The sequence below is a fragment of the Lissotriton helveticus genome, chromosome 10 (genome assembly GCF_964261635.1).
Source record: "Lissotriton helveticus chromosome 10, aLisHel1.1, whole genome shotgun sequence".
Classification (NCBI taxonomy): Eukaryota; Metazoa; Chordata; class Amphibia; order Caudata; family Salamandridae; genus Lissotriton; species Lissotriton helveticus.
The window spans coordinates 33,744,112-33,771,902 of NC_136071.1; the positions used below are offsets into that span (position 1 = coordinate 33,744,112).

Here is a 27,791-nt window from a genome sequence, read left to right on the forward strand (position 1 = left end):
TGTTAATAGTAATAAATATTTGAACAGCTTAATACCATATTGTCTGTAGACAACCGAATGAGATCTGAACACTCAACCTTCTCTTTACTTCTTATAAACTGGTTTGGAATTGCCTGCACCTGACCAACAAGACCGAAAGCTTCTCAGAAAGAAAACAGTTTAAATGTTGTGCTACTTTCCCCTTGCATGATCATCCTCTCTGTGTGTGAGCCTACATCATGCCTCATGCATCACCAGACATGTCTAGCCAATTTCCCCCCCACATTAGTCAAAACACTACTTGGCTTCTTTGGTTGCATAGCCCCTGTGCGTCTGTAGGTGGCTTCACATGGCAATCTACTCTGCTCCACCCCGGATGTGATGGCTGGAGCCACATATAGGTGTCATACAAGCGCGGGGATGTCAGTTCCTTTCTTTCCATTCCTATGTGTAGGAGTCCAGAGCTAGTGCCTATCTTTTTGTCACTACTTGAGCTTTTTATCTCCGCATGTCTGCAGTGTGCAAGTTCATATCAACTCCTAAAAATACAGAGTTTAAACCATGTAGGGTCTATTGCAAACAGGGGGCTTTGACAGATTCCAATGAGGTATCAACTCCCAAGTTGTGCAAGGAGTGATCCTTGACGCACCTGAAGGTGATCCAGGAGTGCAAAGCCAATCTGTACGTTGCGGACCACCGCAGGAAGCCGCATAAGCACTGCTCCCACTTGAAGTCGAGAACACAGATCCATTTCTGAGACAGGTCGCTCATTCAGTCCAAGTCTAAAAAGAAGCATAAGAAATCCAAGCAGTCCTTATCCCAGCCTTGCTACACTCTGGAGAAGTTGCATGGACATCAAGGTGGCCTTCTGTCTCGCTTACGGACCCCAAATGATCAGCTGATTTCGTGGCTGATCCCAATGCACCCCTACATTTCCAATGGCATTGGTGTAGGCAAGTAACCCATTTTTGCATAGTTGATCGCCACTTTTTGCCTAATGTTGATGTATTTTGACTGAGTGTGCCCTGGGTTCCTGCCAACCAGGTACCCAGGGCCTATGTTCTTTCACTGACCTGTACTGATGCAAAACCCAATTGGCAACATGTAAATCCCCATTAAAGGGTGCCATAGGTACCAAGGGCATTGTGACCAGAGAAGGCCCCTAAGAGGGACTTACTATGCCACCCTTGGAGACCCTGTACCTTTACACCCACACACTGCCATTGCAGGCTGTATGTTTGGCGCAGAGCAAAGTGAAGAGTCTACATGGCACACATCCCTATGTGCCATGCCTACAACCCCCTGCCATGGAGTAGTTAAGGCACCCCTCTAGCTGGGTACATTATACCAGTGGTGAGGGTACAGCTGCATGAGCCCTGTACCCCTACAGTGTCTAAGCCAATTCTTAGACATTGTAAGTGCAGTTATGCCATAAAGAGTAAATGGTGCTGGGAATTTGTCATTACGAACTCCACAGCACCATACTGGCTTTACTGAAAACTGGGAAGTTTGATATCCAACTTCTCAGCACATTAAGCCCACACTGATGCCAGTGTGGGATTTAATGAACAATGCACACAGAGGTCCTCTTAGAGATGCCCCATGAAAAACGACCTAACACTAAAAACATGTTTGAGGCATGTGAGCTGTAGATCACATGTTTTGCATAGTCCTGCCCGCTAGTGTTGGGTTCAGATGTTTGCAATTTGTTTTTCTTAGAAGTAGTTTTTCTAATCACGAGGTAGGTGACTCCGCCTTTTGTTGATAGTGCGCATGCATGGGCATCGACTCCATTGTTAAATAGTTTTTTTCCGCCATCCGGTTCGGAAGTGTATAGCTGCACTCCAGTTCGATACCAAATTTCGGATTCCCCTTGGTGCACAATCCACTCTACCCTCAACGGTATTGCTTCATACGTGTATCCCGCTTATCGTATTAGCCAACAAAACTTCTGTTTCGATGGAAAACTAGTGGAAGGCCATCGGGCCTCACTGCGTCGGCCACCTTGCAGTCGATGTAATGGACTCCATTCAAAATCTGTTCTGTCATGCAAAATACCCACGTACGACCCACAAGAACTGTGTAACTTGTGCTTATCACCAGAGCACAACAAACAGTAACAACACGTGCAAATCTTTCCGTTTATAAGAAAACGCTCCGCGATTGTCTGGCTCGACATCATGAAATGCAGAGCCAAGACATTGAATCTACACCGGACATCTTCGGAGAAGGTTCCAAGCAAGAAGGTTACGACGTGCTAGGGGCCGAAGAAAGGCAAGAGCTTGTATCCATTGCAGAATCGGACTCTAAAGAACGCTTGCCGCAAGGTCAATGTATTGTGAGTACCGAACACCCCTCGCCCCAAATACCTATTCAGCCCTAGCAAAAGGCTCCTGTCCCACCTCTGCATTTGGGCCACGGTCAGCACCAACACCCCGCCTTCCGGCTCGGCACCAAAACATGAACCAAAGCCTTCTGGCTCAGGATAGAGTCTGCTAAATTCTGATAGATACATCTGCCGTGTGGATTCCTCACCTTGTGAATACCCCCTTGCGTCAGCAACATTCGGAAATTCTTTTTTTTCGTAGCCTCGCGCCGACGTGGACTCCTGACGTCATAGAGACACGACCTCGCTCGCGACTCCGCTGACGTCACCGACGCCTATAATAGGCCCACGCCGGCGTGATGACATCAGTTCCCTTTTTAACGGTTATCGGGAATCTCTGTAGCCAACGGATACTTTGTTGTCTATATTGTTAACATTTTCTGCGTCTCTGTATCCTGTCTCTTCGACAATGTCTTCAAAAAAGACCGGCTTCAAGCCCTGCAGAGAATGCAGCAAAATGATGTCCATTACCGACCCACACAGCGACTGCATCTGGTGCTTGAGCTCGGACCATGATGTGGAGGACTGCTCTTCGTGTAAGAAAATGAAACCGAAGGCCCTGAGGGAGAGAGAGGTGAAGCTCCTGGTGGCTAAAATGAAAGCTGGAAAAGGAAAATCGTCGAAGTCTCGTTCTCGAAGGGCGAGGTCGAGATCGAGGTCCAGGTCTAGATCTAGAGGAAGGTCGTCTTCGAAGTCTGCTTCGGACCATGTTTCAAAAAAGAGGAAACATAAGAAGAGGAGACATGAGTCCCGACGTCGTTCTGGTAAGGAGTCGGGGTCGAGGTCACCGAAGGTTCGTTCGAAGGTGGTGACCATTGAAGTTTCGGATCCAGAACCTGAAGGTGAGGCTTCCCCTTCTGAGTCACGGGCGCCGGCTCCGTCTCCGACTCCGAATCCGGCTCCGAATCCATCTCCGGCGCCGTCCCCGGTCCGAGATGAGGAGGAGCCTCATGAGGATGAGGGTTCCGAGCCCTTAGGTGAGCCGAATCCGAACGCTCCTCGGGACAGGCCTGAAGGTTTTCATCCACCATTTCCTGCCCCAGGCCAGGACCCTTCTGCGTTTCTCAACGCGATGTATGGAGTCTTTTCGAGGTCGTGGTACCCCTCTGGTGCACCTTCGGGTCCCATGGGTCCTTTGGCTTTTAACTTAGGAGTCCCTCACTCCTACCCTCCGGCTCCGTTTATGCCTTACATGCCGGCTCCGACGCCGCCGTGGCATTTTCCGGCTCCACCGAAGCCGTCGACGCCGGTTCCGGCTTCGCCTGCTCCGGGTCGGCCTAGAACACATCCCTCTGAACCTGCGGATTCGATCCCGACGTCGATTCCGAATCCGTCGGAGCCGATGGTGGATCCGAGGCCAAAACGGGTCAAGATGAGATCCAGAAGAGAGGCTCAGCGCCTTCTGGAGGAAAGGAGGTTTTTGGATTCACAATCTGACCTTGAGGAGGGTGAATTGGATGAAGATACTTTTGAGGACTTGGCAGAAGCAGGAAGCCTGGATTTCTCTCCAGAGTGGGAGTTACCATCAGGTTCTAGTACTCCTTCTAAGGACGTTCAACCCTATCATTTGATTATGAGAAAGGCTGCCAGTCTACTTAAGTTGACTTTGCCTACAGCAGAATTCAAATCTAATATTCTGACTGAAGTACTCCATTCTCCGAGTTCAGTGGTGGAACCTCTTCTTCCTTTCAATGATGCTCTAACAGAGCCCATTCTGGAGGTGTGGAAAAAACCTTTGTCGGCTCCAGCTGTCTCTAAAAGTGTAGCCAGAAGATACAGGGTTGCCCCTGATGATCCTGCCTTTTTAACCTCTCACCCTTCACTGGAGAGTTTGGTCATTCAGGCTGCATGCTCCAAGAAGAACATTAGTGCTTTCCCTCAGGTTCCTTTTGAGAAGGAGGCAAAGAAGCAGGATCAGGTGGCAAAGAAGTCCTTCTCCTCTGCCAGTATGGCATTGAAGTCATCAAATGCCACTTGCTTGATGGGGAGATATTTACACGCTCTGATGGACTCTTTGCATGTTCTTGTTCCAAAAATTCCTGATGACAGCAGGAAGGATTTTGAGGAAGTCATCTCTGACGCTCAGGCAGCGGCTCGCCAGGTCATTCAGAGCGGGTTGGATACTGTAGACTCTGTGGCGCGCATTATGGGCACTGCTGTCGCTACTAGGAGGTCTGCCTGGTTGAAATCTTCTGACTTTTCGGCTGATGTTCAGGCGACATTATTAGATCTTCCTTTCGATGGTTCAGGCCTTTTTGGGAAGAAGGCTGATGCGGCCCTTGAGAGGTTTAAAGATTGCAAGGCGACTGCTAAATCCTTGGGTCTTCAAGTGAGAGGTTCTTCAACTGGCAGAAGATTCAGAGGTTTTGGCCGCCCTGCCTTTCGGAATTTCCGGCAAGGCCAGCAGCAGCAGCAGCAACAACAGCAGCAGCAAAACTCCTTGTACAGGTCTTACAGGGGAAAGCAAAGAGTGCGTCCTCGTGGACGTCAGGTCTCTTCCTCCTCCACTTCCTCCAACCCTCCTGCCCCTGAGAAGCAGCCCTAGATCCGACATTCAGGATCATGTGGGTCCGGTTGGGGGCCGGCTTACCCATTTTCTACAGGATTGGGAATCGGTTACGTCAGATCTTTGGGTTCTCAATCTTGTAGAAAATGGGTATGCCCTTCCCTTTCGGGAATTCCCTCCCAATTTCCCTCCTTGCCAAGGGTATTGCTCCGAGGAGCATCTGTCTCTTCTGCAAGAGGAAGTTTTAACTCTGATAAGAAAGGGTGCGATAGAGGTGGTCCCAGAGCAGGAAAGGGGTCAGGGATGCTACTCCCGGTATTTCCTGATTCCGAAGAAGGATGGCAGCCTTCGTCCAATCCTGGATCTCAGGATCTTGAATCTCTATCTGAAACAGGAGAAATTCAAGATGCTCACCCTTGCTCAGGTTCTTCAAGCGCTGCAAGAAGAAGACTGGATGGTGTCACTCGACTTGCAGGATGCTTACTTTCACATCCCAATCCTGAAGTCGCACAGGAGGTATCTCCGTTTTACGGTGGGATCGCAGCACTACCAGTTTGCGGTCCTTCCGTTTGGACTTACTACTGCGCCTCGAGTCTTCACCAAGGTGATGGCAGTGGTGGCTGCACATCTCAGAAGGTCAGGGATTCCTGTATTCCCTTATTTAGACGACTGGCTGATCAAAGCGGAGTCGTCAGAGAGAGTGCTCCATCATTTGCGGGAGACAACCCAGTTGTTGTACAGGTTGGGTTTTTCAATAAATGTACCCAAGTCTCACCTGGTGCCCTCCCAGCGCAACCTGTTCATAGGTGCGGTACTGGACACAACCGTATGTCGTGCATTCCCTCCCCCTCAAAGGATTCGCGACATACGGGAGATGATTCCTTTGTTTTACAATGGAGCGGTCGTTCCAGTCCTGAAGGTCCTTCGCCTGCTCGGTCTGATGGCTTCATGCATTCTGTTGGTCAACCATGCACGCTGGCACATGAGGGCGCTCCAGTGGTGTCTCCGCAGGCAGTGGTATCAGCACAGCGGAGATCTCAGGGAGTCAGTGAGGATCTCCAGAGAAGCTGCAGCGGATCTGTCTTGGTGGGGCGTGGAAGGCAATCTGTCCCAAGGAAAGCCTTTTCAACTTCCCCCATCGGTGGCCACGGTGATAACGGATGCATCCACTCTCGGGTGGGGTGCTCATCTGGGGGATCTGGAGGTCAAGGGCCTTTGGTCTCCAGAGGAAAGGTTGCTTCACATCAACCTTCTAGAATTGCGGGCGATACGTTTGGCGCTCAAGGCCTTCCTCCCTTCCCTTCGCGGTCAGTCTGTTCAAGTCCTGACGGACAACACGACTGCGATGTGGTACATCAACAAGCAGGGAGGAGTAGGGTCGCAGTGTCTCTGCAGAGAGGCTCTGCGTCTCTGGTCCTGGGTTCAGGACCATCAGATTTGTCTGATGGCAAATCATCTGGCCGGGGTTCTGAACGTTCGTGCAGACAGTCTCAGTCGGCAGTTCTCTGCCGACCACGAGTGGAGGCTTCACCCGGAGGTGGTTCACGACATCTTTCAGATGTGGGGGACTCCTCGGGTGGACCTGTTTGCCACTCGTGAGAATGCGCACTGCCTGTCGTTCTGCAGTCTCCAGTATCCGATGCAAGGAGCCTTGGGGGACGCGTTTCAGTTGAGTTGGAGAGGTCAACTCCTTTACGCGTTTCCCCCCATACCCTTGATTCCTCGGGTTCTGAGGAAGATTCGTCAAGACCGGGCCCAAGTCATATTGGTCGCTCCGGATTGGCCAAGAAGGGTGTGGTATACAGATCTACTCCACCTCTCCTCTCACCCGCCGCTCCGTCTCCCTCTCAGGGCAGACCTCCTCTCTCTGATGGAGGGGCAGGTTTTACACCCCCACCTCCAGACCTTCATGCCTGGAGATTGAGCGGGGCAACCTGAATTCCTTTTCCCTCCCGCCTGACGTTGTGGATGTCATCTTGTCAGCCAGGCGTGACTCCACTAAGTCCATCTATTCTTATAGATGGTCGAAATTTGTCACGTGGTGTGGGGAAAGGTCTGTTGATCCTTTGAGGGCCCATTTGTCTAATGTTCTCCAATTTGCTCTTTCTTTGGCGAGGCAGGGTCTGGCGGTTGCCACGGTAAAGGGTTACCTGTCGGCGCTGTCGGCTTTTCTCTGCTTGCCTGACCAGCCCTCTCTTTTTAAGTCTCCTGTGGTCTTAAGGTTTTTGAAGGGTCTTACTAATATGTTCCCTCCTTCACCTTTCATTGTGCCTCAGTGGGATTTGAATCTTGTATTGACCTTTTTGATGGGGGCTCCCTTTGAGCCTCTCCACAAATGTCCCATGAGGCTTCTTACCCTTAAGACAGTCTTCTTGGTTGCAATAACCTCGGCAAGGAGGGTTAGTGAGCTTCAAGCTCTTAGCTCCAAGACCCCCATTCCTGACCATTCATGTTGATAGAATGGTTCTTAGGACCAGGGCTGCTTTTCTGCCTAAGGTGGTAACTCCCTTCCATCTAGGACAGTCCATTACCCTTCCTACCTTCTATCCTCCCCCTCACCCTTCCAAGGAGGAGGAGAGACTGCACCGTCTGGACCCTAAGAGGGCGGTGTCCTTTTACTTGGACAGATCCAAGGACTTTCGCTTGGAAGACCAGCTCTTCGTTGGATTTGCTGGCTGCAAGAAGGGAAGAGCGGTCCATAAAAGAACTTTATCGAGATGGATCGTCCTCTGCATAAAGATCTGCTACTCTTTGGCCGGTAAGGAACCACCAGAGGGTATAAGGGCTCATTCAACTAGAGCTAAGTCTTCAACCTCAGCATTGGCTAGAGGTGTGCCTGTGGAGGATATTTGTAGGGCGGCAACTTGGTCTTCCCTCCACACTTTCGCGAAGCATTACTGCTTGGATTCCGAAGTGAGGAGGGACGGCCACTTTGCGCGCTCTGTCCTTCAGGATTTCCTGGTTTAGAAGAGTGGACACCCTCCTCCGGGAGTGGGGACTGCTGTGGGACTCTATTCACAAGGTGAGGAATCCACACGGCAGATGTATCTATCAGAAGAACAAGTTACTTACCTTCGGTAACGCTTTTTCTGGTAGATACTATATCTGCCTGTGGATTCCTCACTGACCCACCCGCCTCCCCGTTGTCCACTCTTCTATGCCAGAGTTACTGTAGTGTAATATATATATATTTTATTGTCAAGGAAATGTTTCAGTTGCTTTCCTGCTTTTGCTTAACACTGTGTGTTTTGCCTTGAGTACTGTGAACTGTGTATACTTGTATATTTCTACTGTCATTGGTCCGTCCGTGTGCCTCGATGGCACGGAAAAAAGGGCGGAACTGATGTCATCACGCCGGCGTGGGCCTATTATAGGCGTCGGTGACGTCAGCGGAGTCGCGAGAGAGGTCGTGTCTCTATGACGTCAGGAGTCCACGTCGGCGCGAGGCTACGAAAAAAAAGAATTTCCGAATGTTGCTGACGCAAGGGGGTATTCACAAGGTGAGGAATCCACAGGCAGATAAAGTATCTACCAGAAAAAGCGTTACCGAAGGTAAGTAACTTGTTCGTCAGGCACCAAGCTGAAACTACCTTCGGGCTCGAAACCCAAAACCCCTTCGGAGCGGAAACATTTGACACCAAAACCAGCTTCTGAACTTAAACCTTGGCGATGTAAACTAATCTGATTTCGGGTCCGAAACAGAAAGATGCTCTTCTGCAGTAGCAGGACCCCCATTTTGACTTCCCACCCCCGAAATAGGACCCCAAGCAGAAAGAACTATATTAATCCTCAGACAGGACATATTTCTACCAAATTGCCTCAGAAACATAAACCAAAGTCTGAGGACACTTACCATGTTCCTTTAAAGAGGAAGCATGTTGGTACTAACCCCTCCTCTTCCATCACCTCCTTCCACAGTTACATCACTTACTAATTACACCAACTAATTTTCCTCAACAACCTGATAATGAGGATGATGGAAATGATCCTTTATCGGCAGGTCCCTGAAAAGACTAGAACACTGACACATAATGGCCCAGACCTTTACCCTACAACGCCTTCCCCACACGACTACAATGTGGGGTACATAGAATTACTATCTAGAGTTGCAGAGTATCATAGGGTACAATTACATAAAGAATCCCTAGAAGAGGACTTTCCATTTGATACCCTTAGTAGCTCACAAAGGTCCACTCATACTCTCCCTATGCTCAAAGGCATCATGAGACATGCAGACGATATATTCAAAGACCCTGTTCGTGTTCACGTTCTTACCCCCAGGATAGACAAAAAGAACAAGCCTGCCCTTCAGATCCAGCTTTTATTGAAGGTCTGTTACCACTGGACCTTTTAGTAGTCTCTAATGCCCATAAACGTGCCAATTCCCAAATTTAACACCTGTCGGGGGACGTCTTTTACAATTCCTTCCTATCTGGCAATCAATAACTACAGACAAATGGGTGCTAGGAATTATCCAACATGGTTATTGCATGGCGCTTACCAACAATCCCCCAAAAATTCCACCACGTTCTCACAAAATGTCACTAGAACATTTACATCTACTTCAGCAAGAGGTCCAGCCTCTCCTTTCCAAAGGAACCATAGAACCTGTGCCGTTACAACATCAAGGAACAGGTGTGTACTCACTGTACTTTCTCGTCCCCAAAAAGGACCTATTCAAGAACTAGATTCACAATATTCAGTCCATTCTCACTCATTTTCAGCCCAACCAGTCATAACCAGCGAAAGTATTCATGCAACTGCTAGGAATGATGGTATCTTGCATTTTAATTGTTCCTCAGGCAAGACTTTACATGCGTCCCCTTCAAGAATGCTTAAGGCAAGTCGGTGGAACCTTATCTCCGAGTCAGTTGACCACTCTAGTGTTGGTAGTTTGCCGCAACCATCGCCCTCTGCAGTGGTGGAACCTACAAAATGTGTTCAAAGGGCGGCCCATTCTCGACCCTGTTCCACAGACAGTTCTATCAGCAGACTCATCGCTCACTGGTCGGGGCACTCGCCTACAAAATCACACAATCCAGGGCTGCTGACTCTAAAGTATAAGAGCCTCCACATAAATCACCTAGAGCTACTAGCAGTGTTTCTAGCGCTCAAAGACTTTCAAACTCACCTAATAGGCAAAACTGTCCTAGTCCGCACAGAGAACATGACAGCTATGTATTATATACAAAAGGGGGGACACACTCCAACTGTCACGCCTAGCACATGCCATTTGGAAATGGGCCATACATCACAAACTCTAAATCCTACCAGAACATCTTCCAGGAGTTAACATTCAAATTGCAGCCCTTATCAGCAGACCGAGACAACAAATCTTCATCCCCAGATTCTTCACAAGGGTCAACTACAATTTTCCTCATGGAAAGTTGATTTTCTTATCGCTACCACTTCTTTAAGAAGAGTTGGTGAACTCCAGGTACTAACTATACAAGAGCCTTTCTTTCAACTTGACAGTGGTTCTTTGAACCAATCCCAAATTTTTTCCTATAGTAGTTTCTGCTTTTCACATTAATCAATTGAATTACCCGTGTTCTTTCCTCAACCTAATTCTGTAGTGGAATGAGCTCTACGTTCACTAGATGTTAGAAAAGAGCTATACTATATTAGGTGGAAAGAACAAAAGATTTTCTTAAAAGAAAACCGCTTTTAGTTGCTTTTTTGCCACCACACAAAGGCAATCCCTATTCTAAATCAGGCATTGCAAGATGCATCATGAAATGTATCCAAACATGTTATGTGAAAGCGAAAAGAACCTTGACAATACCCCCCTAGAGTGCGTTCCACCCACAAAATAGGGGCTACTATGGCCTTCTTTAAGAATGTTCCCAAAGATGAAATCTGTAAGGCAGCAACATGGTCTACACCGCACACATTTACCAAACACTATTTTGTAGATGTGTTAGCGAGGCAACAAGCTAATGTAGGCCAGGCAGTACTTTAAACACTTTTTCAAACAGCTGCTACAGGTTAGCCACCGCTTTGGGAGTAGCTGCTGTATGGTCTATGCAAAGCATGTGATCTGCAGCTCACATGCCTTGAACGGATAATGTTACTTACCTAGTAAGCATCTGTTCTTGGCATGTACAGATGTCTCCCCGGGCACCTGTATAATTGCAGTTTTCCCTACTTTACATACGAGGCATGGACAATTCTATTCTACTGTTACTGACTCCATTCTCACCCTCTGCGGGAAAACAATCTAACAATGGAGTCCATGCCTATGCGCACTGTCACCTGAAGGAGTCACCACCTACCTTGTGACTGGAAAGACTTCTTCGTCGAAAAACAATTTGCAAACATCCGGACCCAACACTAGATGGCAGGAGTATGCAAAGCATATTGCGCATAGCAGAAACATTCTTGCACTCCCTCATTTTCAACTAATATTGCAGTGTTACTGGCCCTGGTTATATCCAGATTGGACTATGCCAATGTATTATAGGCAGGCCTGCTAAAGTATCATTTAAATAGACTCCAAACTGTTCAGAACACAGGACTTTGGCTGGTTTTGAGTCTTCCAAGACGAGAACATCTCTAAAGCGTTTGCGCAATCTGCACTGGCTCTCCACTGAAAAACGTATTCTTTTTCATTCTGCTCTTTTGCTGCACAGAGCTCTCCCGCACTCTGGGCCTGATTCTTTCCTCCATTATTACCTACTACAACCCGATGAGTGTTCCGTTCATCCAATAATCTTCCGGCCATAATTCCCCAAAGTTTTTCTGGTTAAAGCTGGTGGTTGCTCTTTCTCTTTTTTCGGCCTGGTTGTTTGGAACAAGCTCCGTCCAGACGTAAGCCAAACAAAGGCTGAAGCTGTATTTAAGAAAAAGCTCAAGACCTAGCTTTTCTCACAGTAATTGTGATGTTCGAGGCATGTGTGCTGCTGAATTCATATCTATAGCATAGATCGCCGCCTAGTGTTGGGTCCGGATGATTGCACATTGTTGTCCTGGAAGAGCCTTCGAAGTATCACGAGATAGGTGGCTCCTCCCCTGGACTACAGTGCGCATGGGCATCGACTCCATCCTCAGATTGTTTTTTTCCGCCATTGGGTTCGGATGTAATTTCGTTACCTCCAGTTCGGAATCAACAAACTTTTTCGAGGCCCGAAGGCCTTTTTCGAACCGTTGGTATTTGCGTTCGGTGCCCGGTTCAGGTGATCGAGGCCCAGTCGACGCAGCAAGACTTTAGACGGCATGGAACGGAGTCCGTTCACGAACTGTCCTGTGTGTGGATCGAAGTAGCCCCACATTGACGTCCATCCAGTGTGCAACAAGTGCCTGTCGCCGGACCACGACGAAGCCAGCTGTATGGCTTGTTCCAGGTTTCGTTCAAAGAAGACGATTCGGCTTCGGCACGTGGCGCGCCTCGAGGCCCGGCGCTCGGCCCCGGCACCGGTGGACATCTTCGAAGAAGAAGCAGACGAACACCAGGTTCAGATGCAGATTTCACCTCCAACGGTGGACATCGAATATGACTACGACGCGGATGTCGAAGGCCAAGACGTAGAAGTTGTCGACGAGGTAGGAGACGACAATGAGGCCTATGGGGCCATGGAAGATAGCTCGGAGGATGAGCTATGCCCCGTTCGAGCCATTACAAAGGCTCAGGTCGAGGGATCGCCACACGGCCTTACCCAAGACCTTACACCAGAATCCACGGTCCGCCTGAGGCCCGGCTACGAACACTTCGGCGGAGCCGCCATTGTCGAAACCGAAACTGAAACCATCGGTGTCGACAAAAACAAAGATGGTCGAGGCGCCATCGAAACCGAAGACGTCTGCTCCCCCATCGACGCCATCGTCTTCCAAGGTGTCGGGGCACTCGAAGCCGAAGAACACTCTCGACCCGGTCAAGGTGCCGAAAGTGGTCACGGTCGTCGAGCCGAAAACCCAGAAGGCCGTCGACTCTGAGTCAAGCAAGGCCGTCGAGCCGAAGTCCAAAAAGGCCGTCGAGCCGAAGTTAGGCAAGGGCGTTGAGCTGAAGACTGGGACCCCAAAGCCAGCAGTCAAGGCCGCCGGTCCGAAACCGTCGGCGCCGACGTCTGCGGCCACGGACGGAGATCGTAGCGCCCCTGAGAAGGATGCTCCTACGCCTCGATCAGAAAGACCGAAGTCATCGACGCTCTGGTCTTCCCCTGTGGGTGGACCGAGGTCAAATGTCGGGTCGACGAAACCGTCCGCTTCATTTACGAAGCAGGATTAGGGACAAGGCTTCAACGTCTGAACCAAAGACACCTTCCACGCCGAAGCAAGCGGTCCCGACGCCAAAGACTTCGACGCCGATCCTCTTCACGTTGCCGCCGAAGGTGGCGCCGAAGGCCTTCGCACCACGGTCCGTGCCCAAGGACTCTGTGGGGTCGGAGCTGACTCACCCGGCTGGGAGCTTGACGCATCGACCACCCTTACTAGAGGAGCAGTCAGAGCATTTCATCGATGCCGACACCGGAAAGCATACGCTTTACAAAAGGAAAATCACGGCATCGCAGCCTTTGGAGTCATACACAATTCCTCTAAAGCGCAAAAGGCCTGCTCCAGAATCACCGGTCTTGGTCGAACCAATAGTTCCCCAGACTCCAAGAATTGCAACACCCTCACCCACCTACTCTGAAGGAGAGGATGCTGGGGAGCAGGATGAGGAGTACAATTTTCCTGCCAACACAGAGCCTGATGAACAACAGGACTCATGGGTTGAGGCAGGTGACCAAGGGGATCAGCACACCGTCCATGACCCTCAGGTGTACAGCGTCAAGACCTCTCCCACTGATGTCTCTGCGGCATTCAATGCTTTAAATGAGAGGGCAGCTAAAAACCACGACGTTGACATGCATGCTGCAAAAAACAACAAGTGATGGACTGAATGTGGATCAATGTCACACACTCCCCCAGTCAAAAGATCTGGGCCCAAATCCATCGTTTTTTTGCACTCCACACCACCCTGGGTCAGATAATGGCTTTATGCAAATCAGCTCTGACCCTGTTGCCCCATGGGAACAGTCCAGTCCGAACTACAACAGCCATATCTTTCCCAGACCGGAATCAAGCATCCGAGGACCGGACCGGTTTCGAGGTAACACCTCTCTTCAGCCCGGCTAGCTTGACTCCAAGTGGTGTGGAGTGCCTGGGACCCACGTCTGGGCATCCCCAGCGCACTTAGGGCGGCAATTGCAAAAAACAACAAGTGATGGACTGAATGTGGATCAATGTCACACACTCCCCCAGTCAAAAGATCTGGGCCCAAATCCATCGTTTTTTTGCACTCCACACCACCCTGGGTCAGATAATGGCTTTATGCAAATCAGCTCTGACCCTGTTGCCCCATGGGAACAGTCCAGTCCGAACTACAACAGCCATATCTTTCCCAGACCGGAATCAAGCATCCGAGGACCGGACCGGTTTCGAGGTAACACCTCTCTTCAGCCCGGCTAGCTTGACTCCAAGTGGTGTGGAGTGCCTGGGACCCACGTCTGGGCATCCCCAGCGCACTTAGGGCGGCAATTGCAAAAAACAACAAGTGATGGACTGAATGTGGATCAATGTCACACACTCCCCCAGTCAAAAGATCTGGGCCCAAATCCATCGTTTTTTTGCACTCCTGACTTGCTGACCCTGTGGAGGCGGACTTCCTCTTCGACACTTTCTCAACTGCCGAAAAGACTGTAAAGACTCTCCCAATGCTGAAGGGGGTCCTTAAGCATGCTGCGGACATTTTTAAAGAACCCACACGGTCAAGGGTAGTCAACCCTAGAATTGAGAAAAAATACAGACCGGCAACTGGCGATCCTACCTACATCAAGGGCCAGTTGCCATTGGACTCTTTGGTGGTTTCTAATGCCCGCAAAAGGGCGAATTCGCAGACCACCGGTGAAGCTCCTCCCCCAGACAAAGAATCTAAAGTGCTGGAGGCATCAGGAAAGAGAGTAGCAGCTCAGGCGGCCAATATCTGGCGTATCTAACACGCAGGCGCTTTTGGCTAGATACGACAGGGCACACTACGACACACTAGAGACCCTGTTGCAACATCTACCAGATCAGTACAAAGAGGCAGGGGAGATGCTTATCCAGGAAGGCAAGCTCATCTCGAATGCTTCCATCAAATGTGCACTAGATGTTGCGGACACTGCAGCCAGGGCAATTAACACCAGTGTGATGCTGAGACGTCAAGCATGGCTTAGGATCTCCGGGTTTAAGCCGGAGATACAAACTACCATCCTCAACCAGCCGGTAAACCCTGACAGATTATTTGGTACTGAGGTGGACACCACCCTGGAAAAAATAAAAAAGGATACCGAGGCTGCCAAGTCCATGGGGGCACTCCAGTCCCAACAGTTTCGGTGGAGCACTTTTCGTCGCTCAGGCAATAGAGGTGCTTCCAGGGGCCAAATGTCACAGCAGACACAGTTCAGTAAAGGTGGGGCACAATCCTCGTACACCAAGCAGAGTAGAGGAGGTTACCGCGGCAACAGCACCAAGGGCAGAGGCAGGGGCAACAACAACTCCCGTTCCTCCGCCCCCAATAAACAGTGACTCCCTGTCACTGCCCCCCGACCATCCAACACCTGTCGGGGGGAGACTCCAGCAGTTCCTGCCAGTCTGGAAATCCATCACCACAGACAGGTGGGTCAGGAAACTTATCCAGTTCGGCTATTGTTTGGAGCTAACATCCACTCCACCCAACATACCACCAAGACACTGTCCTATGTCCACAGAGCATTTGCACTTATTGCAGCAGGAGGTTCTTGTCATGCTGCAAAAAGGCGCAATAGAGCTCGTGCCAGTGGAAGAGGAAGGCACAGGGGTGTATTCCCTGTACTTCTTAATCCCATAGAAGGACGGGTCCCTCAGACCTATTCTAGACCTAAGGCCCCTGAACCAGTACATTCTCTCGGAACACTTCCACATGCTAACACTGCAGCAGGTTCTTCCATTACTCAATCAGGGAGACTTCCTCGCAACCTTGGATCTCAAGGATGCTTATTTTCACATCCCACTCCATCCATCCCACAGGAAATACCTCAGGTTCACCATTCAAAATCGCCATTACCAATTCAAGGTCCTCCCCTTCGGAGTGACCACAGCGCCCAGGGTGTTCACAAAGTGCCTGGCGACGGTGGCAGCGCACCTCAGGAAACAAAACGTCCATGTCTATCCTTATCTGGATGACTGGCTGGGTCAGGCGAAGTCAGCCCAGCAGTGTGCCGCCGCTATGTCCCACACCATTCACCTTCTTCACGGTCTGGGCTTCTCACTGAACTACCCGAAGTCGCACCTTCAGCCAGCCCATGTGCGGCAGTACCTGGGCGCGACGATAGATACTCTGGCAGCCACGACTCAGCCGAATTCAGTGAGGATCGACAACATTCAGTCACTGATCCAAAAGTTCAGACCGCAACACTCACTTCCAGCGAGAGTGTTCATGCAGTTGATAGGCATGATGGCCTCCTGCACTTCATAGTCCCGCACGCAAGGTTGCATATGCGTCCGCTCCAAGAATGCTTGGCGCATCAGTGGACTCAGGCTCAAGGACAGTTGAACGACCTAGTGTTGGTGACCGGTCGGGCATACAACTCTCTGCATTGGTGGAATCCACACAACCTTTGCAAGGGCCGACCGTTCCAAGAGCCTGTGCCACAGATTATCCTGACGACGGACGCATCTCTCCAGGGATGGGGAGCTCATGTGCTAGAACTGATGGCAATCTTCATGGCACTCAAGTCCTTTAAAGTACATCTGTGCAACAAAGTAGTGTTGATCCGGACGGACAACATGACGGCCATGTACTACATCCAAAAGCAGGGAGGTACACACTCTCCACAGTTGTCTCATCTGGCTAAGAGCATGTGGAAGTGGGCCATTCAGAGGAACATCTTCCTAATGGCGGAACACCTCCCGGGCAAGGACAATCAGATGGCGGATCTGCTCAGCAGGTACAGCCACCAGATGCACGAGTGGGAGTTACACCCATCAGTACTCCGCCCGTACTTCCAGCAGTGGGATCATCCAGAGATAGACCTGTTTGCCACAAGGGAAAATGCTAAATGCCAAAGCTTTGCTGCCAGGTTCCCTCACCCACAGTCGCAAGGCAATGCGATATGGATGAACTGGTCAGGCAGATATGTGTACGCTTTTCCCCCAGCACCTCTCATACCGCTGGTGGCAAGAAAGCTAAAGCAGCACTCGATGACACTCATCCTGGTTGCTCCAACGTGGGCACGCCAACCATGGTACACCACGTTTCTAGAACTCTAGAACTCTCCGTGGTACCGCATCAAAGGCTGCACCTCACGCCCAGGCTCTTGACGCAGAACCATGGTGACATTCAGCATCCAGATCCGCAACAGCTCAATCTGGCGATCTGGCTCCTGAGGTCTTAAAGTTTGGCTACCTTGATTTGCCTCCTGAATGCGTGGATATCATCCGGGAGGCAAGAAAGCCCACTACCAGAGCTTGCTATGCGGCGAAATGGAAGCGGTTTGTCATTTACTGTGCAGAACATCACATCAAACCGCTAGATGCATCCATTCCTAATATCATCTGCTATTTGTTAAATCTTTACAAATGCAATCTAGCATATGCTTCCATTCGGATACACTTATCCGCCATAGCGGCTTATCTCCAAAACAGGCAGCATCTCTGTTTTCAGGGTGCCTGCCGTTAAAGCCTTCCTAGAAGGGCTTAAGCGGGTCATCCCTCCCAGGACCCCGCCAGCTCCTGCGTGGAACCTCAATGTGGTCCTCGCCAGGTTGATGGGCCCACCTTTTGAGCCTCTACATTCCTGTGATATTCAGTTCTTAATATGGAAAGTGGCTTTTCTCACTGCCATTACGTCTCAACGACGTGTTAGTGAGCTATAGGCACTCATGGTACAAGAGCCATTTATTCAAATTCATTCCAACAGGGTGGTGCTGCGCACTAACCCTAAATTTCTTCCTAAGGTGGTTTCGCAGTTTCATGTCAATCAGACCATCCAACTGCCCGCATTCTTTCAGAAACCTGAGACAGTAGCAGAAAGAATGCTCCACACTCTTGATGTCAAAAGAGCGTTGATGTACTACATTGATAGGACCAAGGACTTTAGAAAGACACAACAGCTCTTTGTTGCCTTTTCAGCCCAGCACAAAGGCAACCGCATTTCCAAAGCAGGGATAGCCAGGTGGATCGTTAAGTGTATTCAGATTTGCTATCACAAGGCTAAGCGCACTTTAACGGTCCCCCCCAGAGCCCACTCCACCCGCAAGTTGGGGGCCTCCATGGCGTTCCTGGGTAATATTCCTTTGGAAGATATTTGTAGAGCAGCCACATGGTCTACATCACATACATTTACTAAACATTACTGTGTAGATGTGCACTCCAAACAGCAGGCAGCTGTAGGACAGGCTGTTCTTAAAACACTTTTTCAGACTTCTGCAGCTGGCACAGGCGGCCGCCGTTAATGGAGGGACTGCTATGTATTCTATGCTATAGATATGAATTCAGCAGCCCACATGCCTCGAACTGAATATGCTACTTACCAGTATGCATCTGTTCTTGTCATGTAGGGCTGCTGACATTCATATCGCCCGCCCTCCTCCCCGGCGCCTGTAGCGGCTGCAGACTTTCTTGCATTTACTCTTAAGCATGGCCATCGCTTACACTATTACACTCCATCTTTGCCACAATGGCTAAAAACAATCTGAGGATGGAGTCGATGCCCATGCGCACTGTAGTCCAGGGGAGGCGCCACCTATCTCGTGATACTTCGAAGACTCTTCCAGGACAACAATGTGCAATCATCCGGACCCAACACTAGGCGGCGATCTATGCTATGAATGTCAGCAGCCCTACATGCCAAGAACAGATGCATACTGGTAAGTAGCATATTCATTTCTTGTTTTTCACGGACTGTCTAGCGCTGGGACACTCTTGAGTACTCTATAAAATCCTCTAGCTATTTTCAATGTCTATGCTTGAATCCTTGCTGCAACAGTTTCTGCCTCTCCCAGTGTCTGTATGCTCTTTAGGATCTTACTCCAGCCAGTTGAAAGGGGTTGAGAAAAGGACGACTAAGTATGCAAAAATGTATTCGTAGTGATTCTTATATTGTTCCAGCTATTAGTGCTTGCTCTTCATAATTCAGTATTGTCCTTCCTTCATCTTTGCAAGTCTAAACTGGATAAAGCCAGTTAGTGGCAAGGCGCATAGATGCTGATCAACACTGGTAAGTGAAGTGCCACACAAAGTTAAGAATTTTATTGAGAAACTTTCAGAAACTTCATGGTCTTTCATCGTGTTAAATACTAACATTTTGAAATATGCTTTTATGGAGAAGATAAACTAATAGATTAATTTTGTTTCCCTGCACAGAATACACACAAGTTGGAGATCACTATGCTTTCCCAGGGCGTCTCCATGCTGTACTCCTTCTTCATGCCTGCTGCCAAGTTGCAGGAACGCCTAGACCAATCGTATGTATATATTGCTTCTTTTCTATCTCCACTTTCATTCCTCCTGGTTCTTTACTTGCTTGTGATTCAGGTGCTAAATGCTGTGACTACCTTGGGATGAATGGCTTTATCTAACCATCTGATATTTCCATGTCCCTCCACCCTCTCTATATGAAGTAGCCAAGGAGGTCACTTGGGGAACATTATGGTGCTCAGTTTTCTTTAGCATAATCCTTTCAAGGTAAATATGTATTGGGATTAACTTGGCAATACTATGATGTTCCTTTTTAACCCCTTCGACGCTCATGACGAGCTGGGCTCGTCATGGCGTAGCCTCCTCGCACGCTCATGACGAGCCCAGCTCGTCACGTAACATGCGCTTTCGCAAAACCCAGCGTACGGGCGGAATTCCGCCCGCACGCATGCGGTTAAGGATGGCACGATAGGTATTGCAGGGGCTCCTGCTATGCTGTGTACCAACTGTTCTATCCTCATTCTCTGGCAGGTGGCCAGCACTTGAGTTTGTTTCCTGCATACTGGCTAGCCACTTTTGCAAGCCTACAGTGACTGACCACCTTCCAGATGAAGGGTTCCACATGCAGTGCCAAAGTAGGACCTATCCGTAGCTATGCATTTGGGGACTTTGGAAACCAGTGTCAGAATAGATTCACTCCGCTTGAGAGCAGACAGTAGGAATCTCTCAGTGAGATTTTGGCCTTTGTTCACATTTGTTTTCATTCATAACTAATATAATTTTGACATTCTTTACCTTAGACAAACTTGCCTTATTAGTGTTTTTATCACTCCAGTTGCCTATTCACGTGGTTGGTTTTGTGTATGTTTATGGTGATTGGAATTGTAATACTTGGGTAAATGCTAGATGACACCAACTACCCTGTATGTATATGGTGATCTGAATTGTAATACTTGGGTAAATGCTAGATGACACAAACTACACTTGTGCATTTATTTCAGGAAATGAGCTAGATGTCATCACAAGTCCCTTAACTCTCCAGAGCTATTCTTTACTTTCTCTGGTTTTGAGCTGGCATTTGAATCTCTATCTTTACATCTGGCCTTAATGAACAGTGGCCTCTTCAAAATGGCTGCTTCCTCGTGCCAGCATCCAAACCAGCACTGCATCGCTGATATGGCAAATTAGTTTTCCACTCAAATTGGCTCAGTTAAATCTCCTGTAGTTGACCCATATGTTTGTAGCATGTATGGCTGTAGATGCAGTTTGCATACTCCTGTTATCTAGCATTGGCCTCTAACTTTACAACTTTTTGTTTTTTTAAACAAGCTTTGAGTCACTGGATTCTGTGCGACTCCTTCCTTAGTCATAATGTGCATGGACGCAAACTCCATCTTTAATTTTATTTAATTTTTTCCCACAATTCGGTTCGGACTAGTTCAGCACCTATGCCGGGTTTGCTTTTTCTGGTCTGACTGTTCTTTATTCTCCACACCATTGATGGACAAACAGTCATTGCTTGTATTTTACTAACTCTTCAACCAACTAAGTCTAATCTAAGCACAGATAAGTAACGCTACAGGCCAAGACTCTATGGAGTCCTTTTCAAGCTCTGCAAAACACCAGAGGGAATCAAATAGGGTGAGGGTAATGGATGAACACCCTTCCGATTTTGCCCACAGTGCAACACCAAATATCCTTGAGCTGACCAACACAGCATTTGCAACCTGTCTATCTCGCCCATCATGCCCAGTCCAGCAGCGACTACTGTATTTTTCACTGCAAGAAAACTTTGAGGCGCAGAAGGAAAGCGTGTTGATGCACCCAAAGAGGCTGCGACCATCATCTGCTGAAACGCCCGACCGCTTTGGTGAACAAGATCCACTCGCAGCAAGGCCCTCTAGCAACTGCCAACACATAGCCCACAGGCTTTATTCTTGAGCACCTCCAATGGACAACTACACAAGAGACACCTTTAGCATAGACATCATTGGGCAGAGAATTTAGAAAACACATGGGTCATGAGTACCATCCCAGCGCTGAGCACTGGCTCAAAGCCCCATTCACCCCATACCCTTGCGCTGAGGCAAACTACAGAGTCTGTGGATATGCTCCAAGCATTACGGTCCAAGCACCATAGAGAAAAGCCTCTGTATCTGGTGCACTGCTGCCTTGAGGCTCTGGTCGAGGTTGAGAAAAGGTTTCGGAGCTGGGCAATCTGCCATTGAAAAATATCACACACTTCCACACAATCCTCCTCGAAAGCCACCAAGACTTAGATGTCAGAACTGAAACCGAGGACTAGGCCTCTGATACTGGGATTAGAGAGGGTCTAGGCACCCATTGTTGATCTAGAGGAACTAGATACCAGACAAAAGTGGCATTTACCCCATAAACTGAAAACATTTTGACAAATCCACCTGTGGGGGAACATTCAACTACTCTGCCTCCAATTCCCAAGAAACCGTGACTTACCTGTGAGGGAGAACTGGCTTTTGACACACCTCTGCGCTCCGTGCCTAAGAAACAACAGTACAAGTCTATAAGCCCTCCTCCACAGTCTTATACACCCAGCGCATCTTCTAATCCAGCCACCATGGCCATATTCCCCACCTTCTCCAGTTTCCAGAGGTATCAGTACATGCTTTAGCTGACCCAGGTAACCCTTGTAGGGAGGAACACCCTCTGTTGAGCCTTCTGGGGGATGACCATTGGCATGACTAACTTGGACCTACAAGATGGCCCAAACATTGAGCCTTATCCAACCAAGACTAAGAACACACCTTTCACCCTGCTCTCCTCCACAAAAATATTATGATACTGCATACCACCCAGATATCCAGAGGGCCGCTCGCCACCATAAAGTTAAAAAGCATGTGATACAGGATGATTTTTTTGGTTGAAACTCCGACTAGATGCACTGTTCAATTCTTATGTGACAGACACTGTTAGTTATAGATTCCTCACCTTAGAATTACCCCCAGGCTTCAGACTGGATCCGGAGGATTTTTTTCTCATCAGTACCCCTGCTCTTCGGTAGGTGACGTCTTGTTCGCTGGGATGATGTTGCATTGTTTATATAGATGTTGCACCTGCGTGGTCATGTCTGTTCTTTTTCCACTCCAGCTTAGCACAGATCCGGAGAGAGCTTGCTCCTTAGTCATTTTTTATACTACATCTTTTCGACTTTTGTGGACATCTTTTTCGTGTCTTCGACTTCTGGTGCATGAGGGAAGTTCCATCGTTGGACCGGCTTTAAGTCTTGTGAGTCCAGTCACAAACTGTCTGAGACGGATCTGCACCTAGTGTGCCTTTGGTGCCTGGAGCGTGACCACGACTTGAAGTCGTGCTCGGACTGTCGGGCCAGTCTTTGTAGGAGCGGGCCCGAATATTTTTGGAGGCCTAGCAGTAGGCTCCGCGTCGCTCCCTCTCTAGCTCAAGGGGAAGGTCTAGAAACCAGTCGTGGAGCCATCACACCTCGTCAAAGTCTTTGCACTCTTAGGGTAAGTCGAAGCATCAATGGTCTTTGCATTCACCTTGTCGGTCGGCTGACCCGGAGCTTCATCGCTCTAAGGCTCTGTCTCCCGTGCCGACTCAGGGATGTCTCCGCACTTCTCCCGATTCCAGGAGCCGGAGCGTCCTCTGCCCAGCTTCATACGTTCAAATCTCTCCACCGTGTTTGGGGCCTTCGATGCCGGCGGTCACCCGTGGATACAGGCCTAGATCCAGATCGATGCCGCCGACCTTCCAAGGTGACGACACCCCTGACCGACGCCATCCTCATTCCAGAGATGGAGCCGGACCAACGTCTGCCGGCGTCAAATCCCATGCCGGAGGGTACTTCTGTTCCCTGGTTCATCCCAGGTGTTCCGTATTGCCTTGAGGGTGGTGATGAGGATTGGGAGGGGTCTTCTGACACTTTAGCAGACCAGCTAGACTAGCCGGATGGTAGCGTCCTATGCTATGGTGGTGAAGAGAGCAGCTGAGGACCTGGGCCTTCAGCTCCCTTCGGTGGCAGTCAGGACTAATCTCCTGACTGAGGTGCTTCAATCAGCATCAACTTCATCTGAGCCACTTTTTCCGCTCAATGAAGCCCTCACTGACGTCTTTCTGGACACCTGGTCCAAGCCCAGCACAGGGGCTCTGTGGAACGGACGATCACCCACCGCCCAGCTCCGGGCGACTGTTTTCCTCACCCAGCACCCTTCCCCAGAGAGCTTGGTGGTCCAAGCCTCTTCATCTAAGGACGCATTCCCTTCTCCCCAAGATAAGGAATCCAAGAGGCTGGATCATCTTGGGAAGCATATGTTCTCTTAATTCAGCTTGGCATTGCGGTCAGTGAATACCTCATGCCTCATGGGCCGATGGTTCCATGCCATCTGGGATTCAGTTGCACTGGGGCTGCTGTGCCCGGAGGAGGCCTGGGACGTTCTCTCCACAGCAGTGGCTGATGGTAGAGACGCAGTCAAATTCACGCTTCGCTGTGAACTTGATTCCACAGACTCACTAGTCAGAATGATTGCCATGTCTGTAGCCCTTCGGCGCTAAGTCTGGTTGAGGAAATCTGGCATTTTGGGGGATGTCCAAGCAACCCTACAAGACTTGTCCTTTGATTGCCGTCGCCTTTTTGGTGACAAAGTAGACTCTGCGCTGGAGCGTTTCAAGGATTCTCGAGCTAAGGCCAGGGCCTTGAGCCTCACATAGACAACCTGTCCACCTCAGTCTCCTTTTCGTGGCTATGGAAGGGGCACCCCAAAACGTCCAGCCCAGCCACCAGTTCACGCAAGCTACCCATTCTCTGTGTGATTGTGGGTTTGGGGCCAGCGGGCGGGCCAGTCCATCCTTCCCACCCCTGCAGCCACCTCCAAACCTTCCTAGTTCGACCTTCCAAAACATCACATCGGACAGACAAGACTACCCCTCCCTTCATGCCACAGTCTTTCAATCGCATCTCTGAAGTTTTTTTGGCACTGCTCCGCCAGAAAGTTTCGGCTTTCTTGGCCAAGGGAGCCATCGAGAGGTTTCTTACGCCAGAAGTAGATAGTGGTTGCTATTCCCACTACTTTCTGCTGCCCAAGAAGGCCAAAAGCCTGCATTCTACTCTAGACCTCAGGGCCCTCAACCGCTTCCTCTGGAAGGAGAAGTTCAAAATGCTAACCCTGGCTCAGGTCCGGTCTTCCCTCGACCTTGGAGACTTGATGGTTGCATTGGACTTGCGTGATGTCTATTTTCACATCCCCTTCCTGCCAGCCCACAGGGCTACCTGCATTCAATTCACTGTGCTCTCCTTTGGCCTTACCATCACTCTTCGGGGGTTCATGAAAGTGATGGCGGTGGTCGCAGCTCATCTGCACAGATTAGGAGTTCCAGTCTTCCCCTATCTCGATGACTGACTGTTGGAAGCAGGCTCGCCCCAGGCTGTCGTCTCCCACCTCCAGACTATGGAGTCCTCTTGCAGTTGCTGAGGTTCACTATCAACATGCCAAAGTCACACCTGACTCCCTCTCAGATGCTCCATTTCATCTGAGCGGTTCTGGACATAGTGCAGTTTCGGGCGTATCCTCCCGAGCAGCAAGTCCGGGATATTTGGGCAATGAAACCGATGGTAGGCTCTATCCCGGATTTCGGTGAGAATGACCCTGAGGCTGCTGTGCTTCATGGCCTCCTGCATCCTGCTGGTGGATCATGCCAGATGGCATATGCGGGCTCTGCAGTGGGAACTGAAATTCCAGTGGGTGCAGTATCAGTGCAATCTTTCCGACTACGTCCAGATCTTGCAGGGGACTGCGCAACAGCTGCAGTGGTGATTAACAAGCCAAGCTTGGGTCAGAGGCAGATCCCTCTCCCTTCCCCAACCAGACTTTACAGTAGTGACGGATGCATCACTCCTGGAATAGGGCTTCCATCTGGGAGAAGTGGAGATCAGTGGAGTCTGGTCTCTGGTGGAGTCCGGGCTTCAAATCAACTTGCTGGAGCTCCGGGCGATTCGTCTGGCACTGTAGGCATTCCTTCCCTCTCAGTCACAAAGCATTACTGTGTTGACATGTTGGCTTATCTACAAGCTGTGGTTGGCCAGACTAATAAACTGTTTCAAACATCTGCATAATTTATCCCCTAGCCACTGTAAAACAAACTGCTTTACAGTCGATTCAAAGCATTTATATTTACAGCCACACATGTACACGCAGAAAAGGGTACCCTGTACGCATCGGTTTGTGACTTGTAGTGGTGTGGATTCACATGCACCAGCCCACCTCCCAGGAAACTGGCAGTGATAGCACATTTTGATTAAAAACCTTTTATAAAGTAACAATGTGCGGAGCACATACTCTGTTCTCAGCGCTTATATTTTACTCGCTTAACAAAACAAAAACAATCTAGGGTTAAGACTGTGCCCATGCGCATAGTGGACCAAGGAAGGAGTCCTGCAGATTCCTGTGACTCAAAGCTTCTTACGAGAAAGTTGTAATGTCATGGTCCAACACTGTTGCAGGAGTATGCAAGTAATGTGAATACACCACTAATTGCTACGAAACGATGCTTACCGGGTAACCTTTTCCTTAACTCTGAATAGTGATTGGACAGAGTTACCTAATTTGGGTGACTCGTCCTGTTGGCTCCCACCATTACTATGTTCTAAGTGACTCCAAATAACTGGGTCTTATAAGAAAAATGAGTTTTCCCCAGCTACTGAACAATAGTGTTACACAGGATGTTTGTCTACCTTACCACTGAGTGCAGATCAATTATTTCCCTATGTTTGTATGCGCATAGGAAAGAAGTGTAACATACATAGTCACTAAATACTTTCAGCATCAAAAACTTTGCATTTAAGGCCCTGCTTAGCCAGATTGACTTCTGCAGCTAATATCAAAGTGGGCTCAGGTGTGTCATAGTGCATATAGAGTATTCTATGTGGAGGTCATTTGTAACATGTTACCCTTTCCTTGTTCCCATGTATACATTAACATGCATGTTCGCATTAATACTTTTTTACTGTAAATTCCAGAGGAATATATTGCCAACAACCACCTGAATGTCTTGCTTTTCCTTCTCCAATTAGGATGACGGAGATTGTCACTAAAGTGTCCAAGAAAAAGATCGGAAAGCATGTTAATGCCCTCGTGTTTGAGCTTTGTTGCAATGATGAAAACGACGAGGATGTGGAGGTGCCATATGTCCGCTACACTATCCGCTAAACTGACACAGACTGGCACGGCATGCTTCATGACTGAAGACCGCAACATGACTTGTACAGATGGAGCTGGGAGAGCAGGATGTGAAGGGAACAGGTGGGCGCGCTGCAGACGCCCAGGCTACAAGCAGAGAGACTAATTCTTTCAGCCTCCTTGAACACGGATGTCCTTTACTTACGCTATCTAGCTACAGTCCAAGGTCTCAATACATGATGTAACTGTTTTTTTTTGTCTAGTCCCCACTGGCTTCTAGTTTTTGGTGTTGCCTTAGAACTAAACTTTTTTCTCATGCAATAAAATTAAGTTCAGGTCAGCAAAGGTGTGCTGTGGGCAGGACAGAGCAGTTGCTGGGGAGTTTTTGTAGTGGGAATTGAGATTACTTTGCCTCCTGAAAGCTGCTCTTGGGAAATCTTTTTCCAATGGCTAACCCACAGTGGCACCACATGGGGATCCGTAGCAGAAGACCAGTGCTTGCATCATGTTATTGAGGCACCACAAACTGTTTACGGTGGTGACTTGCTACTCTGTACTCTCTGCCACCTTTAATTTATGCATCTCTCACAAATGAAAGTAGACCTTGTCCTTCCTTCCTTGTCGGTTAGTAAATTTAGTGGTGTTGCTGGTGTCTTGATCGAACATTTTCTCTGCTGCTCGCAACAGACACCCACACCCCCTGGAACATTTCCTCACACTGAGCTTGTTTCTCCTCCTTATATATTGTGTATGTTGGGGAATGCACGCAATGGAACCGATTTCAAGAAGATGAACGGAGGAGCGAGCACCTCCTTGCAGGCCGGTTTGGGAGAAAGTGTGAACTCATGGAATGGAATCTTTAAAAACTGCTGAACTTTAAGACAAGTGTTTCTATAGCCTGTGTTGCAAACCTAGAAGCCAAGCGAGTGATTTAATGGGAAGCACTTAGTCCATAAGTAAAAGAGAAATAAAAGTTTCCAAAAACAAATTTTGTTTTCTTTTTTCCCCCTTGGTTGTTCATACAAGCATGCTGTCTAAACGTAGGTTGCTTCATACTTAGTTGGGTGGGCAGGAGAATGGGGGCAGTTGAGAGGGTGGTATACCTCCTCATGTTCTCTGCTAAAACTTTTCCCCACCAGCCCTTTGAATGTTTAAAAAAAAAATAAAGTGGTCACATTTGTCCCTTAGTTGGCTCCCTTTTCACCCTTCATCCTTTTACCAATGTAATTATGATGATGTGCTCTCACTTTCCTGGTCTGTTATCGGAGCTTTAAGATGTACACCTAAATCAGTGGTCAAAGTGGGCGGGATCGGCAGGGCATGGCCTACACCTACT

The 27,791-nt window shown here is 49.0% G+C and overlaps 1 protein-coding gene across 4 annotated transcripts in view; it reads left to right on the forward strand.

The window, feature by feature from the left end:
* Positions 1-27,443, forward strand: part of UBA1 (ubiquitin like modifier activating enzyme 1) — a 194,197-nt gene extending 166,754 nt beyond the window's left edge. For all 4 annotated transcript variants that reach the window (XM_078664659.1, XM_078664660.1, XM_078664662.1 and 1 more), the window contains exons 25-26: positions 19,233-19,333; positions 26,350-27,443. In XM_078664659.1, coding sequence (XP_078520785.1) covers positions 19,233-19,333; positions 26,350-26,485 — 237 coding nt within the window. In that variant the 3' untranslated portion in view covers positions 26,486-27,443. The remainder of the gene's footprint in view (positions 1-19,232; positions 19,334-26,349) is intronic.
* The last annotated feature ends 348 nt before the right edge of the window (positions 27,444-27,791 follow it).